The 21811-nt window shown below is 44.0% G+C and overlaps 1 protein-coding gene across 1 annotated transcript in view; it reads left to right on the top strand.

Annotated features, from left to right (window-relative positions):
- dnah14 (dynein axonemal heavy chain 14) overlaps positions 1-21811 on the top strand; it is a 435381-nt gene that overhangs the window by 84889 nt on the left and 328681 nt on the right. Inside the window, 5 exon segments of the mRNA XM_033020484.1 lie at positions 3034-3204; positions 8664-8776; positions 11276-11338; positions 15795-15933; positions 17177-17308. Coding sequence (XP_032876375.1) covers positions 3034-3204; positions 8664-8776; positions 11276-11338; positions 15795-15933; positions 17177-17308 — 618 coding nt within the window.

Here is a 21811-nt window from a genome sequence, read left to right as displayed (position 1 = left end):
TGGATACTTGACATGGTGGGCAGTTTTTGTGCTGCATGAATATATGATCCCAAAAAAATCCCCAAATCTTTGTGGTTTATATTTTGTTAAAATAGTCAAAATAATTAAAATAGTTAAATAGTCAATGGAGGTAAAAAAAATGGAGGGAGATAAAGTATAAAGCATTAGTTGATTCACTAGCTTATCTTTTTGCACTGATTGCAACATTAAATCATATCCCATTTGCTTAGAGATGTCTGTTGAACAAACAGTTGATATATTTAATATACATCTACAGGAATTTGGAGAACTGAGGGAATGTTTGGAGCAAATATTCAAAGAGCCAACATAATAACAATGCAAAGTCACTTCTCTGGGAATAAAGCAAGGAGTGAAGGATAGTTAAATCATAGAGAGCCATGGAATCAGTCATACAGCATAGACCAGGCCATTCGGCCCACTATGTCCAGGGTGACCACTAATGTCATGTATTAGCGCTTGGTTCACAGCCTATAATGCCTTGGCAATTCGAATGCTTGTCCACTTAAATGTTGCAAGAGAACCTGTGTCCATCACCCACACAGGACCATGGCCTTTTGCCGTTTACCCTCCTCGTCCTGCAAAGTCCTGCAGCAGCTCAGAGACATCCTTGACCCTGTTAGAGAGGCAACATATGGTTTAATAATCTTGTTTACAGCCACAGAAATGCCTGCTTGCTCTTCTTATAATTAATCCCCCACTATATCACTCCTGATCGCTCCCATCTTGTGCAGCAAAGATAGATTGTGCCACAGACCTGGCTGCTTTTGCTTTCACCTGTGAGGCAATTTCTCCCTCACCCCCATCAGTATTGACCACAGTTTATGTTGGAGAGAGGGATGGCCATAGGAGACTACTGGATTACCTGGCTTCACCTGCTGCTCCGACCGGTGGTAATCCTTCACTTTTATGTCTATGCAGACATTAATTGCGGGGTTACCAGCTTACTCAACATGCAGTCACAAGGTCCTCAACATCACGGATGCTCTGCAATGAATCCATCTGCAACTCCAGCTGGGCAATATGGTCAGTCAGGAGCTGCAGTGGACATACTTCTTGCAAACGTGGCCACCAGGGACACAACACAGGAGGAGCATGTCAGGGTCAAATTTCTCTGAAGTTACCTTAGTACTTTAAATTCAAGGTTCCAAGGTCAGTTTATTGTCATATGTACCAATTAAGGTACACCCATTCATACCATACTAAGTGAAAAGCAACAAGACACACAACCACATGAAAATTAACATAAACATCCATCACAGTGGATTCCATATTCCTCACTGTGATGGAAGGCAATAAAGTTCAAACTTCTTCCTCTTTGTTCTCCCGTGGTCGGGGCAGTCAAACTATCCGCAGTCAGGGCGATCAAAGCCCCCGCAGCCGACGATCGAAGCCCCCATCGGGGTAATCGAAACTCCCACATAGGGGCGGATGAAACTCTCTCCGCGACATGGAGCTCCAAAATCGGTCTCTTCTTACCAGAGACCGCGGGCTTCACGATGTTGAAGTCCACAAGCCCCGTGGTTGGAGCTTCGATCCTCGGCAAGGGATCGCAAGCTCTGCAATGTTAAAGCCCCGCAGACTCCCGCGGCTTGGAGCATCCGTTGGTCTTCAGGAAAGACCGCCAACTCCACGATATTAGGCCGCAGTGGGGACAGAGATAAGACATGGAAAAAAATTGCATCTCTGTCGATGTAAGAGATTGAAAAACAAAGTTTCCCCCAACCCCCCCCCCCCCATCAAACAAACCAAGGAACACTAAAACATACTTTTTAACACATATTAAAAATAACATTACACTCATGTGTTTATTCCATTCTGAGGTAAACCTGCAACAATCTGAAGTTCCTAATTAAAGCAGGAAAGAAAGAAAGAAATAGACACCTGTGGCTATTCACCAAAGCCCTCTTAGACCATTGATAATCCATAATCCAGGACTGTTGATTTTTTTTAAAGTATGCTGTGTTTTCTCTGCCTGGCTTCTTATCACTCAAACAGCAAGCTAAATTGATTGGCCTCAATTTAAATGGTTACAATGACAAAAGGAGGCCCTATTATGATACCTTCTTTACCTGGAACTGCAAGCTTCAGCTAAAATCTTATGACCCACAGGATTTAACTCAAGACATCACTCGCTTTGACTATGAAAATGTAGGATATATTTCAAATGAATGAAAGCCACCACCCACCAAAGGCTGCACTCTGATCATAATTAAATAAAAATGTGTAAAATCCTTCTCAGTCAGAGCAAGCTTGATTAAGATCACTGTGATTTTTGTGTTTTCATTGTGTTCCCAGCCCACTTTCACTTATTGGCTGGCACTCTGAACAGAGTAATTTCTCTCTAAAAGAGAAAAGATGATTTGATGTTTCAGTTGGTGATCCTGTAAACTGCCAAAATATTAAGTGTCAGGTTGACTCATGTACTGTGACAGTATGAACAGTGGCAATAGACAATAGGTGCAGGAGCAGGCCATTCGGCCCCTCGAGCCAGCACCGCCATTCAATGTGATCATGGCTGATCATCCACAGTCAGTACCCCATTCCTGCCTTCTCCCCATATCCCTTGACTCTGCTATCTTTAAGAACTCTGTTTAGTTCTCTCTTGAAAGCATCCAGAGAACCAGCCTCCACCGCCCTCTGAGGCAGAGAATTCCACACTCACAACTCTCTGTGTGAAAATGTTTTTCCTCATCTCCCTTCTAAATGGCTTACCCCTTATTCTTAAACAGTGGCCCTTGTTTCTGGACTCCCCCAACATCGGGAACATGTTTCCTGCCTCTAGCTTGTCCAAACCCTTAATAATCTTCTATGTTTCAATAAGTACCCTCTCATCCTTCTAAATTCCAGAGTATACAAGCCCAGCTGCTCCATTCTATCAACATATGACAGTCCCTAATCAGTGGAACTACGATCAGTGTGACCTGTGAATTGTGGACTATGGACTGTGCTCCTTCATTTGCACAGAGTGCTGCATAATATTATAACTTTTATTACTTTTATTTTATTTTCCAGCTGGATGTAATGACAGCAATGGAGGGCAACGGCGAATTTGTGTATTGTCTCTCAAGGACTCGGAATGACCCAAGAGCTCGCTACAATCCTTACAATCTACAAGTGGTTCCGGCAAAAACAGCAAAACTGTATAAACCATATTGGACAATCAGTGCATCCCATGTTTCCAAGGTAATAGAATTGTTTGGTCCTTCAGTAGTAAACATAGAACAATACAGCACCACAAAATGTTGGAGTAACTCAGCGGGACAGGCAGCATCTCTGGAAAGAAGGAATGGGTGACATTTCTGGTTGAGACCCTTCTTCAGATGATGTCAGGGGAGGGGGGGGGGGGGGGGGTCAGAGATAGAATGTAGTCGAAGACAGTAAGACTGGTGGGAGAACTGGGGAGGGGATGGGGAGAGAGAGCAGGGCTATTTGAAGTTAGAGAAGTCAATGTTCATACGCTTGGGGTGTAACTACCAAGTGAAATATGGTGCGGTCCTCCAATTTGCTGGGCCTACTTGAGGGGGCCCAGACAGAATGTCAGATTGGGAGATTGAGAGGGGGTAGTTAGAAGTGCTGAGCGAGGTGTCGCGAAATATCCGAGCCTGCGCTTGTCTCGTTGATAAGGAGTTGACACCTGGAGCAGCGGATACGTAATGAGGTTGGACGAGGTGCAGTGAACCTCTGCCTCACCTGAAAGACTGTTGGGGTTTCTTGGGGGAGGTAAAGGGACAGGTTGTTGAATCTTCCCGCGGTTGCTGGGGAAAGTTACCCGGGGAAGGGGTGATTTGGATGGGCAAGGGACGAAGTTGACCAGGGAGTTGCGGCGGGCCCTGTCCTGCGGAAAGCAGAAAGAGGAGGAGATGGGAAGATGTGGCCAGTAGTGGAATCCCGCTGGAGGTGGCGAAAAAGTTGGAGGACTATATGCTGTGTGCGATGGCTGATGGGGTGGAAGGTGAGGACAAGGGGGACTCTGTCCTTGCTACAAATGGGGGAAGGGGGAGCAAGAGCGGATCTGCGGGATCGAGCATCCCTAATGATAGCCTCATCTATAATGGAAGAGGGGAACCTCCGTTTCTTAAAGAATGAGGACATCTCTGATGACCTGGTATGGAAAACCTCATCCTGGGCGCAGATGCGGCATGGACTTAGGAATTGGGAGTAGGGATAGAGTCTTTACAGGAAGCAGGGTGGGAAGAAGCGTAGTCTAGATAGCTATGGGAGTCAGTGGGTTTGTAATAGACTGAGGCTCTCACTTGGGTCTTCTCGATATCCCGCAGCTCCGCTCTTGCTCCCCATCCACCCATTCATAACAAGGACAGTCCCCCTTGTCCCCACCTTTCACCCTATCAGCCGTTGCATACAGCATATAATCCTCCATCATTTTCGCCACCTCCAGCTGGATCCTACTACTGGTCACAGCTTCCCATCTCCACCCCTTTCTGCTTTCCGCAGAGACCGTTCCCTCCGCAGCTCCCTGGTCTATCTGATCTCCTGGTTGCTCAGCGCTTCAACTCTCCCTCCCATTCCCAATCTGACCTTTCTGTCCTGGACCTCCTCCATTGTTAGAGTGAGGCCCAGCGCAAACTGGAGGAACAGCACCTCATATTTTGTTGGGTAGCTCACACCCCAGCGGTATAAACATTTACTTCTCTAACTCAAATAGCCGTTGCTTTCCCTCTCTCCATCCCCTCCCCCTTCCCAGTTCTCCCACCACTGTCCCCGACTACATTCTATCACTGTCCCGCCCCCTCCCCCAACATCAGTCTGAAGAAGGGTCTCGACCCGAAACGTCACCCCTTCCTTCTCTCCAAAGATGCTGCCTGTCCCACTGAGTTACTCCAGCACATCTGGACCTGGTTAATGACTTAAATAAATATACCCACGTTTGAGTTGAAGCAAAGCTAACTGAAAAACGATCTTCGAGGAGGCTGCAAAGACTGCAAAACTTATCACTCATGAATCATCTATCTCTGCAGCCACTTTGTCTCAAATCTCGAGAAGCATGCAGTCAGGTTCTAATTGTTCCTGTTTTAGTCTTGATTATTTCTCCAGTGCTTTCTCTTCAGTGATTTTGATTATCCGAAGTTCCGAACAGTCATTCATGCTATATGTATGTATTCTGAACTGAAAATAAAATGCAAATTATTTGTTCAATACATCAGCCATTTGTTCATCCATCTAATATATTTTATTTGTCATTTTCAGTATGAGAACTACATTTATTTTTGTTCCTCCTCTTTATATGGTTGTATAGTTAAAGGCTTACTCCTGGTTATTTGTACTCTTATGCAATTTTGTGTCATCCCAACAATTCGGAGCCCGTTTTTTTGGATGTATTTTTCCAGTCACTTACCTGGACGGAGATGCAATTTTTCTCCGTGTCGCATCTCTGCCCCCCCCCCCTGCAGCCTACAGCATGGAGTGGTGCGGCCTTTCCTGGAGACCGGCCCAGAGCTTCAAGCCGCGGGTGCCGCGTGGACTTACCATCGCGGAACCTGGGATCTTTTGCCGAGGATCGCCAGTGTTGGAGCTCCGACCGCAGGGCCTGTAGACTAACACCGTGAAGCAGCGGTCTCCGGTAAGAAGCGACCGACTCGGGAGCTCCATGCCGCGGAGTGTTCCAATCCGTCCCGACGCCGGAGTTTCGATCATCCCGACGAGAGGGCTTGAACAGTGGACCGACTGCAGCGGCACTGCGGAGGGTTCAAGGCGCCGACCACGGGTGAACAAAGGAGGAAAATGACTGAACTTTATTGTCTTCCATCACAGTTAGGAATGTGGATTCCACTGTGGTCGATATTTATGTTTATGTTAAACTTTATTTTATGTGCTGTGTGTATTTCTGCTTTTCTACTTCGTATGGCTGTATGGTAACTCAAATTTCACTGTACCTTAATTGGTACATGTGACAATTAAATTGAATCTTGAATCTTGAATCTTGAGCTCTATTGTCATAGGTCTGCCATGCACTAACGAGAATCTAGATTTTGAATAACTTCAATCACTGCCAGAAGAATTCAATGCAAGGACTGCTTATCTTCAGGCAGGCTCCCCTGTTAATAACTGCAGACCTTATTACTGAGCAGAGATTGCTACATTGAATAGTGAAGGTGACACATCTATTAAAGTTCAACGCTTTTCTTCTATTACAGGAGCCTACTATTTTGCTTTTCTTCTATTACAGGAGTTCCGGTGGGCGGCGCGACTCACGTCGCAGCGGCCTCTGCAGTCCCTGTCTTTTTGTTATTTTTTGTCCCATTTTAATGTAGTTTTTATTTATTTTTTGATGGGGTATGTGTGTGTGTGTGTGGGGGGGGGGGGGGAACTTTTAAAATCTTTCCCCTGCACGGAGAACCCGACCTTTTCCCTGTCGGGTCTCCGTTGTCGTTGGGGCTGCAACGTGGAGCGGCCTCCAGCAGGAACGACCTGGGGCTCCAGTCGCGGAGCTGCGGACCTACTCACCATCATGGAGCTGGCCGAGTTCAGAGCGGGTGGAGCTGTGGTGGCGCGCTGCTGTGACCCGACCCCCGGAGATTCGGAGGCTTACCGCAGGTCTGGCAGACAGTAATATCGGGAGCCCGCGGGTCCCTGCTGGGAGACCGCTTTTCGGGGCTTCCGCAACGGCGACTTCTCCTGCCCGAGTCGCGGGGTCGAGGAGTACCTGGAGCGGGGCCTTACATCATCGCCCGGCGTGGCTTCAACGGCTGCGGGACTTTGCTAGCGCCCGCCGGAGGCTCCAACAACAAGACCCGGAGTGCGGCCTTGCATCACCTGGCGCGGCGTTAATGGCCGCGGGACAATTGCCATCGCCCGCCGGGGGCTTTGACTCTGACATCGGGAGGGGAATGGGGAGTGCAGGGGAGAGATAAGTTTTTTTGCCTTCCATCACAGCGAGGAGGAGATGCGCTGTGATGGATGTCTGTGTAAATTGTGTTGTGTCTTGGGTCTTTTTTTCTTGTGTGTATGACTGTAGAAACAACATTTCATTTGAGCCTCTATGAGGTTCAAGTGACAAATAAATTGTATTGTGTTGTGTATTGTGTGTACTAAATTGAACCCCCTTGTATATGGTAAAGGTTATAATTGCAAGTTCCCCGTAAACCTTTCAAGTCTGTTAAAAATTGCTTTTATTTGGAATTTAGTTTTTAAAAAAACTACCTAATTGAGTTTAGATCTCTTGGAGAAAGGTTGTATGAAAGACTGCTTCATTGAAAACTGTAGTTACTGCTAGTTTCATTGAGTGTTGGTTGTGCAACCTACTGTTGCTGTAAGGTCTTGTTCAACATGGCAGCAGCTCTGGCATGTACTCCATTAACCCCTTTGGACTGTGAAATAATTGTGCAGTCTTTTCACTGAGAGAAGCCTTCTCATCTCACTGTCTCTACTCATCATAGAATCCATTGGTCAGCAATGCTATATTCAGTGTTTCTGACACGTCTTCTCTCTCTGCTAAACCACACATTCTCACTCCAATCCTTCACTTTCATTGTGCTGACATCAAAGTTTATTGACTTCAAAATTCTCAATCCACTATTACCCTCACTCTTTCTGTTCTCGCAGTATTTGGACTCTGCCAAATCACCGAGACATTTCAATTGGTGAAAAATAATGTAGGTTAGATTTTTTAAATAGATCCGCTGAGTTTAAATGTTTCAATGGAGGGTTTTTGAAGGTTGTGTCTAAGATCCACATACATGGATGTGGTTAAGAAAGCTTGGAAGATACTGTACATTCTTCTAGTAGAGGAGTCACAAAATATAAGAGCAGGAAGGTTAAGCTAGAACTCTATGAAACAATAGTTAGACCAGAGCTGGAGAACTTTGCGAAGTTCAGGTTCATCACATTCTGAAAAGAATGAGAGAGGAAGCAGAGGAAATTTGAAAGGAGAGGTCTGCTAGCATTATTGTTATGGTATTTGACTGGTAACTCAGTGACCTGGACAAAGAAACCAGGAACTTCGATTCCACGAGGCAATTGGGCAAATTAATTCAGTTAGTTAATTTAATCCTGGAATATGAAGGTGGTATCATAACTGTGACGATAAAACTCCTGGACTGTTGTTAAAAGCATTTTGTTTGAGGGAAATAAATCCATACCAATCCTGAAAAAAGGATTGTACCTTAATTGTCCTCTGATGTGACTGGGTAAATGACTAAGTTCAAGGCCACAGGACCATCAATATCAGTCTTTAAATGAACGAGAAACTATTTCTCAGTTTAGTTTAGTTTAGTATAGAGATACATCGCGGAAATATGCCATTCTGCACACCCACTGAGTCCGCGCCGACCAGCGATCCTCGTATGCTAATACAATCTTACACACAAAGGACAATTTACAATCTTTACCGACAAACCTGTACGTCTTTGGAGTGTGGGAGCAAACGGGAGCACCCGGAACAGGTCATGGGAAGAATGCAAACTTCCTACAGACAGCACCCGTAGTCAGGATCAAACCTGGTTCTCTGGCGCTGTAAGGCAGCAACTCTACCGCTGCACCACCGTGCCGCTCTTGAAGGCTACATTTTGTTCCAGCTTTGGGATACTTCCAGTTATTCTTACCGTCTGATAATACAAACTCATTTATATTTCTTCCCTTTAAATTACCAGTGCTTTTCTAACTTTTTATGATGATTTAATTTTCAGATCAACTCACTGACTGAAAAAGATGGCATAGAAACTGATTCTGTATTGGAGTGGTTGAACGAACGATATTTCTTCTACAAGATTCATGAACTGCCAATTTTTGTGAATTTCAGGTAGGATGTCACAAAATTTAGATAAATGTTTTGATAAATATTTGATTGGGTATCAAGTCAAAGGCTGAGGTCTAAACATAACTGTGTCTTAAACTGGCCTCTGCATAACTGAAGCATACCTTTCATCTCCTTGTTCTCTAAATATAAAGGCCAGGATTTCATTCACTTTTAAATTATGAGAGTTTTAACAATCCACATACATGGATGTGGTTAAGATAACTTGGAAGATACTGTACATTCGTTTAGTAGAGGAGGCACAAAATATAAGAGCAGGAAGGTTAAGCTAGAACTCTATGAAACAATAGTTAGACCAGAGCTGGAGAACTTTGCGAAGTTCAGGGTCATCACATTCTGGAAAAGAATGAGAGAGGATGCGGAGGAGATTTATGAAAATATTGCCAGGATTTAAAATGTTATCTGTGTGGAAAGATTGGTCAACTGGGATTTAAAAAAATAAAATAATTTGAGATGTGTAAAATGATTAGAGTCATAGAGAGTGGATAGACTTAACAGGGAAACCGATAGTTAGATCCAATGAACTTAAAGCAAGGAGGAAAGGGAGGATGGGTTGAGTTTATTTTTCTTTCAGAGATTGATTGTGAGTCGAATATTCAAAGGTTGGTAGCCCTCATTCACACTTGAAATGTCATCAGTCACAAGGTGCAGGCCATCAGTTAAGTAGTAGAATTAGGATGGAAAGTTCATCTTAAATTACCAATGACACAATGTGTAATGGGTTGCTTCGTGGTGATTTTTATTTTATGCATTCATGTATCTCTTGGACCTTCACTGCTTCAGAATTTTTACCACTTAGAAATCCCTCTGTTCTCTAGTTTGTGGAACTGAAAATAATATTCTCAGTTCAAAGTTGATATAGAAACATAGAAAATAGGTGCAGGAGTAGCCATTCGGCCCTTCGAGCCTGCACCGCCATTCAATATGATCATGGCTGATCATCCAACTCAGTATCCTGTACCTGCCTTCTCTCCATACCCCCTGATTCCTTTAGCCACAAGGGCCACATCTAACTCCCTCTTAAATATAGCCAACGAACTGGCCTCAACTACCTTCTGTGGCAGAGAATTCCAGAGATTCACCACTCTCTGTGTGAAAAATGTTTTCCTCATCTCGGTCCTAAAAGATTTCCCCCTTATCCTTAAACTGTGATCCCTTGTTCTGGACTTCCCCAACATTGGAAACAATCTTCCTGCATCTAGCCTGTCCAACCCCTTAAGAATTTTGTAAGTTTCTATAAGATCCCCCCCTCAATCTTCTAAATTCTAGCGAGTTCAAACCGAGTCTATCCAGTCTTTCTTCATATGAAAGTCCTGACATCCCAGGAATCAGTCTGGTGAACCTTCTCTGTACTCCCTCTATGGCAAGAATGTCTATCCTCAGATTAGGAGACCAAAACTGTACGCAATACTCCAGGTGTGTTCTCATCAAGACCCTGTACAACTGCAGTAGAACCTCCCTGCTCCTATACTCAAATCCTTTTGCTATGAATGCTAACATACCATTCGCCTTCTTCGTCACTGCCTGCTGCACCTGCATGCCTAATTTTAATGACTAATGTACCATGACACCCAGGTCTCGTTGCATCTCCCCCTTTCCTAATCGGCCACCATTCAGATAATAGTCTACTTTCCTGTTTTTGCCACCAAAATGGATAACCTCACATTTATCCACATTATACTGCATATCCATCACACCTCCAGATTCAGGGAGAGTTTCTTCCCTGCTGTCATCAGGCAACTGAACCATCCTCTCGCCAGCTCGAGGCGGCCCTGATCTCCTATCGACCACATTGGAGACCATTGAACTATCTTTGATCAGGTTTTATTGGACTTTATCTTGCCCTAAATGTTATACCCTCTATCCTGTATCCGTCCACTGTGGACGGCTTGATTGTAATCATGTTTGGTCTTAGCTGACAACCATAATCTGAAAGAGGAAATATCACAGTTTTCCTGCTGGACAGAATGAAGCCAGTAGCAGGTGAGAAATCCCCTTTTGGTGAGCCATATCTTGCAAGGAATATCTTGATCTTCCCAGTTCTATGCCTCATGGAACCTTTCCATTGCTTCAGGCTTGTCACTCACCAGATTGCTTATAGGCACTCTTTGTCTCTCCATGCCCAAACTCGGTTATAAATAGCACATAGTGTTAACAATTTGTTACTTAGCCCACACCAAGATGTTAGAATTATCTGAATCTGCTAATTAGGTCAGCTGGCTCACTGATAGTTGCACTGCACCTCTCTGGGTGCTTTAATGTATGGTTGCAACTTGACGGAACATTTCTTGAAAGTTAAGCAAATTTTAATACGTAAATAGATTTGCAGATAGGATAAATTTAGTGAAAGATAGTCAGATGTTAAGGTTTGATTTAAATCTGTGTTCCGTTTTAATATCCGTTTTCAATTTCCGTTCCTAATGTTTTTTTCTAATGTTTATTTTTCTTTTTTTCTAAACATATTCAAATTTTTTTCCCCCCCAGAAAATGGAAGGCTTTCAGTGTTTGGAAGGTCAATATCCATAACCTAAAGACCAGCAGCAGTAGGTATGTTTGGTTTAGTTTAGAGATACAAAATGGAAAAGGCTTGTTCAGTTCCCTGAGTTCACGCCAACTATCAATCACCTATTCACACAAGTTCTATTTTATCCCGCTTACTCATCCACTCCCTACAAGCCAGGGGCAATTTACAGAGGCCAATTATCCTACAAATCCATACGTCTTTGGGATGTCGGAGAAAACTTAAGCATGCAGTCCCAGAGAGAAAGTGCAAACTCCACATAGACAGCACCCGAGGTCAGGATTGAACCCGGGTCTCAAGCATCGTGAGGCAGCAGCTCTAACACTAATGGTTGACATGATGTTAAGAGAGTCTGTTTGACTTTCACTCCATGTGGAAATTGGTAAATAGGGTGCTAATTTAACTCATTCACAGCACAACTCATATAATGTTAATTCATTCTTTTCCTCCACTAAAGATACTGTTTGGCCTTGGGATATAATTCCATGAGATGTTCTTCATGTTTCGCACAAAGATCTGAGCGCTGGCTATTTGATGCTGGAGGTTGTGAAGCATGGGAATTGTTTGAGGTAGTATGGAATGGTGGAGGTGGGTAACCTTTTAACCTCCTTTAACCTGCACTCATACATTTGTATGAGGAGGGGAGAGAAAGCCATTGAGAAGGACTCTGGATAATTTTACACTCCCTAATTTGCAGGCACAATACATTCCTCCCTCATCTTAACACTAATCAGGGGAGCAAATGTCATCATATTTCATAATGTATTTGTTCGATTCCCTTCTGCCCTCACTTAAAGAGATTTCTTTTGGATCTTTATCCCTTCCCTTTTCCATTCAGTGTGCAGTTCCATATTTTGGACAGTTTTCCTGCTGAATACCTCTTTGGCTTCTATTCTTCTCCACCAGCATCATGCTTTATCCCTATTCTCATGTGTCCTCCACCAAAGACCCACCTACTTACCTCCAGTCTCCTGTGTGCACTTTTTGAAAGGCATAATTGTTTACCCCATTTTCCTATGTTCTCTACCAATGACCCACCTGCTTAACCCACATTCTCATATGCTCTCTTCAAAAGGCCTACACACTTACCACATTCATCTGTGCTCTCCTCAAAGGTCTACTGACTTTTCCCATTCTTCAGCGCTTGCCTTGGAAAACCAACAAATTTACCATAGAATGATGCATTATTAGACCCACTGTGCCCATATAGATGGCACAGTGGCACAGCAGTAAAGTTGCTGCCTTACAGCGCAAGAGACCCGGGTTCGATCCTGACTACGGATGTTGTCTGTACTGAGTTTGTACATTTTCCTTGTGATCGTGGAGGTTATCTCCGGGTGCTCTGATTTCCTCCCATATTCCAAACACATAAAGGTTTATAGGTTAATTGGCGTCTCTTAATTGTAAATTTTTCCTACTCACTCGCTCGATCATGTGTCAGACGTTCTGCCATCGCTTTGCCCTATCTGTGCCACATCTGTGCCTCTGCAGAGATCGTCCGCAGTGCATGCCTCTCCGCTGCAAGTCAGTAGGTGGGCCATTGTCTGCACCTCTCCACAGTTGCACGTCAGAATCCAAGAAGCCCCACTTCTTCAGGTTGAGTCCGCAGCATCCCACTCCAGTGCGGAGGCAGTTTAGGGCTTTCCAGGTAGCATAAGGCAGGTGGTGTCCTGGTGCCATCTGTTGTTTGGTTTTGGTGCCTGGCACGGTTGGCTCTAGTTCCATGAAGATGTTCCGACTTTTCAAGCGTTTCCCTACTGTGTAGGATAGTGCTTGTGTCCGGGGTTATCGCTGGTCGGCGCCGACTTGGTGAACTAAAAGGTCCGTTTCCACGCTGAATGCCTAAAGTCTCTGAAACAACCGTCCAGTTATGCGAGGGATCAGCTCGGATCATAGAAACATAGAAACATAGAAATTAGGTGCAGGAGTAGGCCATTCGGCCCTTCGAGGCTGCACCGCCATTCAATATGATCATGGATGATCATCCAACTCAGTATCCCGTACCTGCCTTCTCTCCATACCCTCTGATCCCCTTAGCCACAAGGGCCACATCTAACTCCCTCTTAAATATAGCCAATGAACTGGCCTCGACTACCCTCTGTGGCAGAGAGTTCCAGAGATTCACCACTCTCTGTGTGAAAAAAGTTCTTCTCATCTCGGTTTTAAAGGATTTCCCCCTTATCCTTAAGCTGTGACCCCTTGTCCTGGACTTCCCCAACATCGGGAGCAATCTTCCTGCATCTAGCCTGTCCAACCCCTTAAGAATTTTATAAGTTTCTATAAGATCCCCTCTCAATCTCCTAAATTCTAGAGAGTATAAACCAAGTCTATCCAGTCTTTCTTCATAAGACAGTCCTGACATCCCAGGAATCAGTCTGGTGAACCTTCTCTGCACTCCCTCTATGGCAATAATGTCCTTCCTCAGATTTGGAGACCAAAACTGTACGCAATACTCCAGGTGTGGTCTCACCAAGACCCTGTACAACTGCAGTAGAACCTCCCTGCTCCTATACTCAAATCCTTTTGCTATGAAAGCTAACATACCATTAGCTTTCTTCACTGCCTGCTGCACCTGCATGCCTACTTTCAATGACTGGTGTACCATGACACCCAGGTCTCGCTGCATCTCCCCTTTCCCTAGTCGGCCACCATTTAGATAATAGTCTGCTTTCCTGTTTTTGCCACCAAAATGGATAACCTCACATTTATCCACATTATACTGCATCTGCCAAACATTTGCCCACTCACCCAGCCTATCCAAGTCACCTTGCAGTCTCCTAGCATCCTCCTCACAGCTAACACTGCCCCCCAGCTTAGTGTCATCCGCAAACTTGGAGATATTGCCTTCAATTCCCTCATCCAGATCATTAATATATATTGTAAATAGCTGGGGTCCCAGCACTGAGCCTTGCGGTACCCCACTAGTCACTGCCTGCCATTGTGAAAAGGACCCGTTTACTCCTACTCTTTGCTTCCTGTTTGCCAGCCAGTTCTCTATCCACATCAATACTGAACCCCCAATGCCGTGTGCTTTAACCTCACTCTGTCGCCACTGGACAAGAATTTTCTCCCTGAACCACTGGGCCACAGCTATCTTAATCTAGTCGTCCTTTAGGTCCCTTTCCTGGTTGACACATTGGTAAAACATAGAAACAAAGAAAATAGGTGCAGGAGGAGGCCATTCAGCCTTTCGAGCCAGCACCGCCATTCATTGTGATCATGGCTGATCATCCCCTATCAATAACCCGTGCCTGCCTTCTTCCCATATCCCTTGACTTCACTAGCCCCTAGAGCTCTATCTAACTCTCTCTTAAATCCATCCAGTGACTTGGCCTCCACTGCCCTCTGTGGCAGGGAATTCCACAAATTCACAACTCTCTGGGTGAAAACGTTTTTTCTCACCTCAGTCTTAAATGACCTCCCCTTTATTCTAAGACTGTGGCCCCTGGTTCTGGACTCGCCCAACATTGGGAACATTTTCCTGCATCTAGCTTGTCCCGTCCTTTTGTAATTTTATATGTTTCTATAAGAACCCCCTCATCCTTCTAAACTCCAGTGAATACAAGCCTAGTCTTTTCAATCTTTCCTCATATGACAGTCCCGCCATCCCAGGGATTAATCTCGTGAACCTACGCTGCACTGCCTCAATCACAAGGATGTCCTTCCTCAAATTAGGAGACCAAAACTGTACACAATACTCTAGATGTGGTCTCACCAGAGCCCTATACAACTGCAGAAGAACCTCTTTACTCCTATACTGAAATCCTCTTGTTATGAAGGCCAACATTCCATTAGCTTTCTTCACTGCCTGCTGTACCTGCACGCCAACTTTCAGTGACCGGTGTACAAGGACGCCCAGGTCTCGCTGCACCTCCCCCTTACCTAACCTAACCCCATTGAGATAATAATCTGCCTCCTTGTTTTTGCCGCCAAAGTGGACAACCTCACAGGTTGTGGAGAACTTTATCCTTCCACCTCCAGTGGAGTCCAAATGAAAACAAAATGAAGGTGATGGAGCCACTTGGTATCTCTTGTGAAAACACCAGTCAGCTGATGCTTCAGTAAAATGGCAGCACCCTCATGTTCTCTTGGTATGAGGTTTGGGAATCATTACATTTTCACCATCTGCGGCATTTTTGCTCCGTGGGTGTTGGGCAAAGGAAGAAGGGAAATTTTACTCAGAGACAGTCTCAGCTTTCCTAGTACAGTGTGGTGAATGGAAAGGTTAGTGTATTGCGAGATTAGTTAAAACACTTTCTTGATGACATAATAAAAACGTGTTTTTCAGAAAACGTTATGTGGCAAAAATTTACCACCAAACCACATAAAAAAAGATAGAAAACTGTGAAAATTCTCAGCAGGTCAGATGGAATTTGCGAAGAGGAAGCTGGAATGACTTATCAGGGTTATTAACCTATCAGTTGCCATGGAAAGTTAATTATCTTCCCAGTTTTGATTGCTCCTTATGTCTTTGGTTGCTAGAATGATTATGGTGAAGCAGCTGTTTTTTGCCGATGAGATCTTTCTGCGCTGCCTTTATTATGTCCGGGCTTTGTGTGAAGCTGCCAGCTCAAGCAATGGAGGTTTAGGAACAGAAGGGAGTGCCATTGCTTTTTTGAAAGTAAGTCTGCTTATAATGTTGCGAGTTTAAAACGAGACATGCACTCAAGATAAACATTAGTCAACTGAATTATACATCTGAAGATTCCCTTGATCCTCTCCATCATGTAAATCTTCTTCATCCACTCAGCAATATTTCCCCTAGATAGATGCAAAATGTTGGAGTAATTCTGTGGGTCAGGGAGCACCTCTGGAGAACTTAGATGAATAGGTGACGTTTTGATCACATCTTCCCCTCCCCACCCCTTTCAGCCTTCTGCTGAGTCTGCTCCCTCCGAAAATCCTTGGTTCCCATCCAAACCACCACCCGTCCCAGGTGCATTCCCCTGCAATCGCAGGAGATGTAACATCTGTCCATATACATATACTTCCTCCCTCAACCTCATCCAGGTTTTTCCTTCCAGGTGAGACAGAGTTTCACATGCACTCCTTTAACCTTACTGCACTCGGTGTTTCCGATGTGGGCTTCTGTACATTGTCCAGACGAAACATAGACTCGGAGACCGTTTCGCAGAACACTTATGCTCGGTGTGCCAAAGCCTACTTAATCTCTCGATTGCTAACCACTTTAACGCTCCTTCCCATTCCGATACTAACCTTTCTGACCTAGGCCTCCATTGCCAGAGTGAGGCCACATGCAAATTGGAGGAACATCACCTCATGTTCCATTTGGGTAGCTTAGAACTACAAGCACCTCTCTCCCCTTCCCCGCCCCCTTCCTCCTCTTCCTTCCTAAACGTCTGTTAACCAGTTCCACAGTTCAGTGAAATATCACCCTTGCGCTCACACCATCTCTAGCCAACAAGCGGCCGTGGGGGAACCTCCTTCCCAACTACAATCAATCTAAAGGAGGGTTCCAACCCGAAACATCGCCAACCCTTGTTGTCCATCGATGCTGTCTGATCTGCTGATTACTCCAACATTTTGTGTCTATCTTTGTTATAAACAAGCATCTGTAGTTCCTTTTTATTACATTATTAATATTTCCCCTTGCCCCACCTTCCATTGCTGAAATCTTCATCCACTTTCCATCGCCTTCAATGGTATTCCGGCTGGCCTTCTATTGTACAGTACTGCCCATGTCCTAACTCACATGGTCCTGTCTCTTCCCTGCATGCATCAAGTCCTCCCTGTCACGCACACTGGGTGATCTGCAGATGAAGAATTCAACTAGTCATCTCTTCTCCAGATGATGCCTGAGATATTTCTGTGAAATATTCCACCACTTTCTTTCTCACTTTCAGCTGGACAGAAGTAATTCATACACTTATGATGATTTTGCCGAAATCCAGAGTGAACAACGTAAATATGCTCTGAATCAGCTTTGCGATCTCAGATACAAGATAATACAGTCTGTCAAGGAGGCCTGTTTGCAGGTAATTTTACAGCCAATGCCACCCTTCTTGCATGGCTTCAACTCAGAAAACACTCACAGCTGATGTGACGTTTGGGTGGAATCTGTGATGTTACTGTACACTGTCAGCCAGCTGAAAAACATTAAAAACATCATCTAGAGTCCCAGCAGGAAAAACACAATTATCAGCTCCTATCCTGAATCTCAATGGGAAAAGACCAGATGGCACAAGAGACTGCAGATGCTGCAATCATGAACTGCTGAGTTCCTCCAGCCATTTGTTTTTTGCCATTTGCCACTTAGCATGTTTCACAATTGGTGCATAATGTATTGTACTCCATTTGCCCATCTTTGCTCCATTCCCTTAACCAAAAAGGAGGAAGCCAAAATCATAAACATTGGGTCTCATGTGTGAATCTGACTGAGAAATCGGAAAAAATATGTTTACTCTGTAGGTGGTAAGAATGTGGGATTCATTCCTGCCTGGGATGGTTGAGGTGGACAAATGTGATTCATTGAGAGAGTTGAAGATATAGAGGAAGAGGCAGCTTGAGCATTAACACTGGCATAGACCCATTGGTCTCTAAGGAGCGTAGATGATTGGTCTCTAAGGAGCGTAGAACTTGAAAAACTAAAAATCTGTGATAGAAGAAACATAGCCAGAGCAACTCAGGAGTACCATATTGATTTGAACACTCAAGGCAGAAGTCCCTTATCAGAATAAAGCTTTGATCAATCGTCTCTATTTTTTCCTCCTCTTCTTGTCAATTTCTAACATCACACCCATGCACACTGCATCCAAGGTGAGGCTGAGTGGGGAGATAGCAACACCATCCTATGCAGTCTGGGTGAAATTTGAGATCTGGTGGGTGGGATCTCTCTGTTGAGAGTGCAATACGTACTTCCAGGTGAGGTACAGTGCACCAGGACCAGAGCAGGTGGTACGTTATCCCCCTGATGTGGAGACAGAATTGTCACACAGTATGGCTTTGGTGTCTCCTATGTAGAGGAGTGAGCACCAAATGCAATACAAGAAATTGGACGAAGTGCAAATGATTGACTGCTTCATCCAATTGGAGTTCTTGAGTAGCAGAAAGGGAAAGGGTAAACGTAAAAGTCGCAAGGGAATGTGTTGTGAGAAAGAGGAGCTAATTGGAGGCACAAGAGTGGACATTGAAGGAAACAATCCCTTCTGAAGGTTGAAAGGAATGGAAAAAGGAAGGCTTTTTATATGTCAGTTAAAAATGAGAGGGTGACCAGACAGAAGGTAGCACCAGCTCAAAGATAACGGAGAAATATAGAAAAAACAATAGGTGCAGGAGTAGGCCCTTCGAGCCAGCACCGCCATTCAATATGATCATGACCTTGTAGATAGATTGGAAATACAGCTCCCAGAGATAGAAAGGAGGGGGCTGCAAATTAGAATTGAGCTGTATCCTGGCACCAACACGTAAGTTGACAAATTTACGACCCATGTATGCTTGGTTGGGATGTGTATGGGTTTTGAACTTAGAAAGTGTAATTCAGCAAACTTATATAATTAATGTTTTAAAGACATAGGTAATAGTATTTCAAACTGTGAAATTATAGTAACACAAATTATGAAATGTATTGTCTTAGTAGGAATGTAAACATTAGACATAGAAATTGTTTAGATTTATAGAAATATCTTTCTTCTTGGTATGGGAAGTGTGCATGACTTGTGTGATTATTGTATTACATATGTATCTTATAGTTTGAGGAGTGGTCTTTGATAATTGGGCCTGCTGGGGTTTTGCTGTGTTGAAATAAAATAATTTTAAAAGCAGTTATACCAAAGACAAACAAAGGTTGTAATGAGGCCAGGGAAGGGGGATCATGTGACTGATGTTGTAAATCACCAGAAGGACAGATGATTGATTACTAGCTTGTCATACCCTCTGTATCTGAAATGTCTAATACCTATATAAATGACATGAGTTTCTATCAAAGTTACTCCTCTCTGGACCCACCCCAGAGCATCAGCTCTGTGTTGGAAGGTTCAAGAGACTAGTCTCAGCTGAATAAAGAATTGGTTTCAACAGCAACAAGTGTTTGAGTCAAGTTGACTTTAGATTGACAAAATAACTCAGTTTTACAGAATTTGCAACCTGATGGTGGAAACAGATATGATAGTGAAGTTTAAAAAGCTTTAGATAGGCACAGGAATGTGTAGGTAATGGAGGAATATGGATCATGTTAAGGTAAAAACGATCAGTTTAACTTGCCATCATGTTCGGCGTAGCCATTGGGGGACAAAGGGCCATTCTTGTGCTCTTGTGTTCAATGTTCTATGTTTCTATGTAAATGTTGTACCAGCGTGAAATCTGATATAAAAAGACATTGGACATATATGGCTAGGAAGGGTCAAGAGAGATATGGGGCAAATGCAGGCAAATTGGACTAGCGTGGTATGCCAACTTGATCGGCATGAACAAAGTGACCAATGGCTGAAAATCAGTACCCTGTTCCTGCTTTTTCCCCATATCACTTGATTGCTTTAACCCTACGAGCTAAAAACAAACCGCATGCTTCCAGACGAAAGTATTTGTCATCAAAAAAGCCCCAAAGGTAATATCCGCGGAGAAGAAGCGCTAACTCCACTGCTCCGGGCCGGTGTCCCGTCAGTCCAGGGCTGTCGGTTAACCCGGCGGGACAGGCAGAGTTGAGCTGGAGGTAGCGAATCAATGCTTGGAGTCGAAGGATGAAAGTAAGGTACTAAACAAATGCTTTGCATCTGTATTCACATGCCCCGTCTACACTAGTCCCACCTAGCTACATTTGGCCTGTTTCCTTCTAAACCTATTTTATCCATGATCAGCCATCTTCACTATAATACCACTCAGTTTAGCGTCATCTGCAAACTTACTAATCATGCCTTGTACGTTCTCATCCAAATCATTGATATGGATGAGGAGCAGTAATGGGCCCCGCACCGAATCATGAGGCACACCACTAGTCATGGGCCTCCAGTTCGAAAAACACCCTTCCACCATCACCCTCTGCTTCCTCATGACCTTCTACTTCCAGTCGTGACATTCATAGAAGACAGAAGGTTGTGATGGGAAGCAGATATTCTGGCTGGAGGTCTGTAACCAGTGGAGGTCCACAGGGATCTGTGCTGGGAAAACTGCTGCTTGTGATATATATAAATTATCTAGATGTGAATGCAGTGTGGTTAAGAAGATGTATGATATGCCTGTTGTCATTGCTAGATGCATTGAATATAAGAATCGGGAAGTCATGATGTAGCTCTATAAGACTTTGGTTCTGCCGCATTTGGAGTATTCTGGTCATCTCTACAGAAAAGATGAGGCTTTGGAGAGAATGCAGAGAAGGTTTTCCCAGATTACTGCCTAGCAATTAGAGGGTTTCACGTCCAAGCAGAGGTTGGATAGACTTGGATTGTTTCCTTTGGAACTCGGGAGGATGAGGGGAGACTTGATAGAAGGATATAAAATCATGAGAGGCATAGATAGGGTAGACAGAACTTTTTTTCCCAGGTTGGAAATGTTCAACACCATTCAGCACAGGTGGAGGGGGAAAGTTTAATGGAGATGTGCGGGGCAGGTTTTTTACACAGAGCGTGGTGAGGGCCTGGAATGCGCTGCCAGGAATGGTGGTGAATAGTGAATAGTACAATAGTGAATAGTACAATAGTGGCACATAAGAGGCTTTTAGATGGGCACATGGAAGTGGGAGGAACAGAGCAATACGGACCAGGTACAGCCAAATGAAATCAGTTGACATTTAAGCACAAACGTTGTGCAGTACTGTTCTATGTTCTGTTCTCTGTTTTTATTTCAGATATCCAGAATTTTCATTTTTAAAAATCATTTTCGTCATATTGGAGTTGATGTACTGTAACTCTTACTTACATTCTTCAGTTTGAAATGTATCAGGGGCATAGGAACATGATAAAAGTAGATAGCGTGGTATAAAAAAACACATCTGGCACGCTTGCCTTCATCAGTTGGGGCGTTGACTATAAGAATCATTCAAGAAGAAGTCATGGTGCTTCATAAAACATTGGTTTGGCTGCATCTGAAGTATTGTGTGCAATTCTAGTGATCCCATTTCAGGGATGATGGGGAGGGGGATGCTTTGGAAAGGGTTCGTATTTTTTTTACCAGGATGCTGTCTAGATTAAAAGATTATTAGCTGGAAAGAGAGAATGGACAAACTTGGATGTTTTTGTTTTCTCTGGAGCGTCAGAGGTTGAGGGTAGAACTGATCGAAATGTATAAATTTATGAGAGGCATGGATAGAGTAGACAGTCAGAATTTTTTATCCAGGTGAAAATGTCAGTGACGAGAGGGCGTAGCTGTAAGTTCAGACTGGTAAGTTTAAAGGAAATGTGCAGGGAAAGTTCTTAACACAGAGAATGGCGAGTCCTGGAATTGAGGAAATATTATATAAATTGAACTGCTCGGATAGTGACTTTTATATAAGCTAGGTAATTTGCAAAAGAAAAGCTTAAGGTTTTCCTAACGAAATAAAGTACAAA

Source organism: Amblyraja radiata, chromosome 5, assembly GCF_010909765.2.
Source record: "Amblyraja radiata isolate CabotCenter1 chromosome 5, sAmbRad1.1.pri, whole genome shotgun sequence".
NCBI lineage: Eukaryota > Metazoa > Chordata > Chondrichthyes > Rajiformes > Rajidae > Amblyraja > Amblyraja radiata.
Note: the sequence above shows the minus strand (reverse complement) of the source record. Positions and strands in the feature narration are given on the sequence as shown.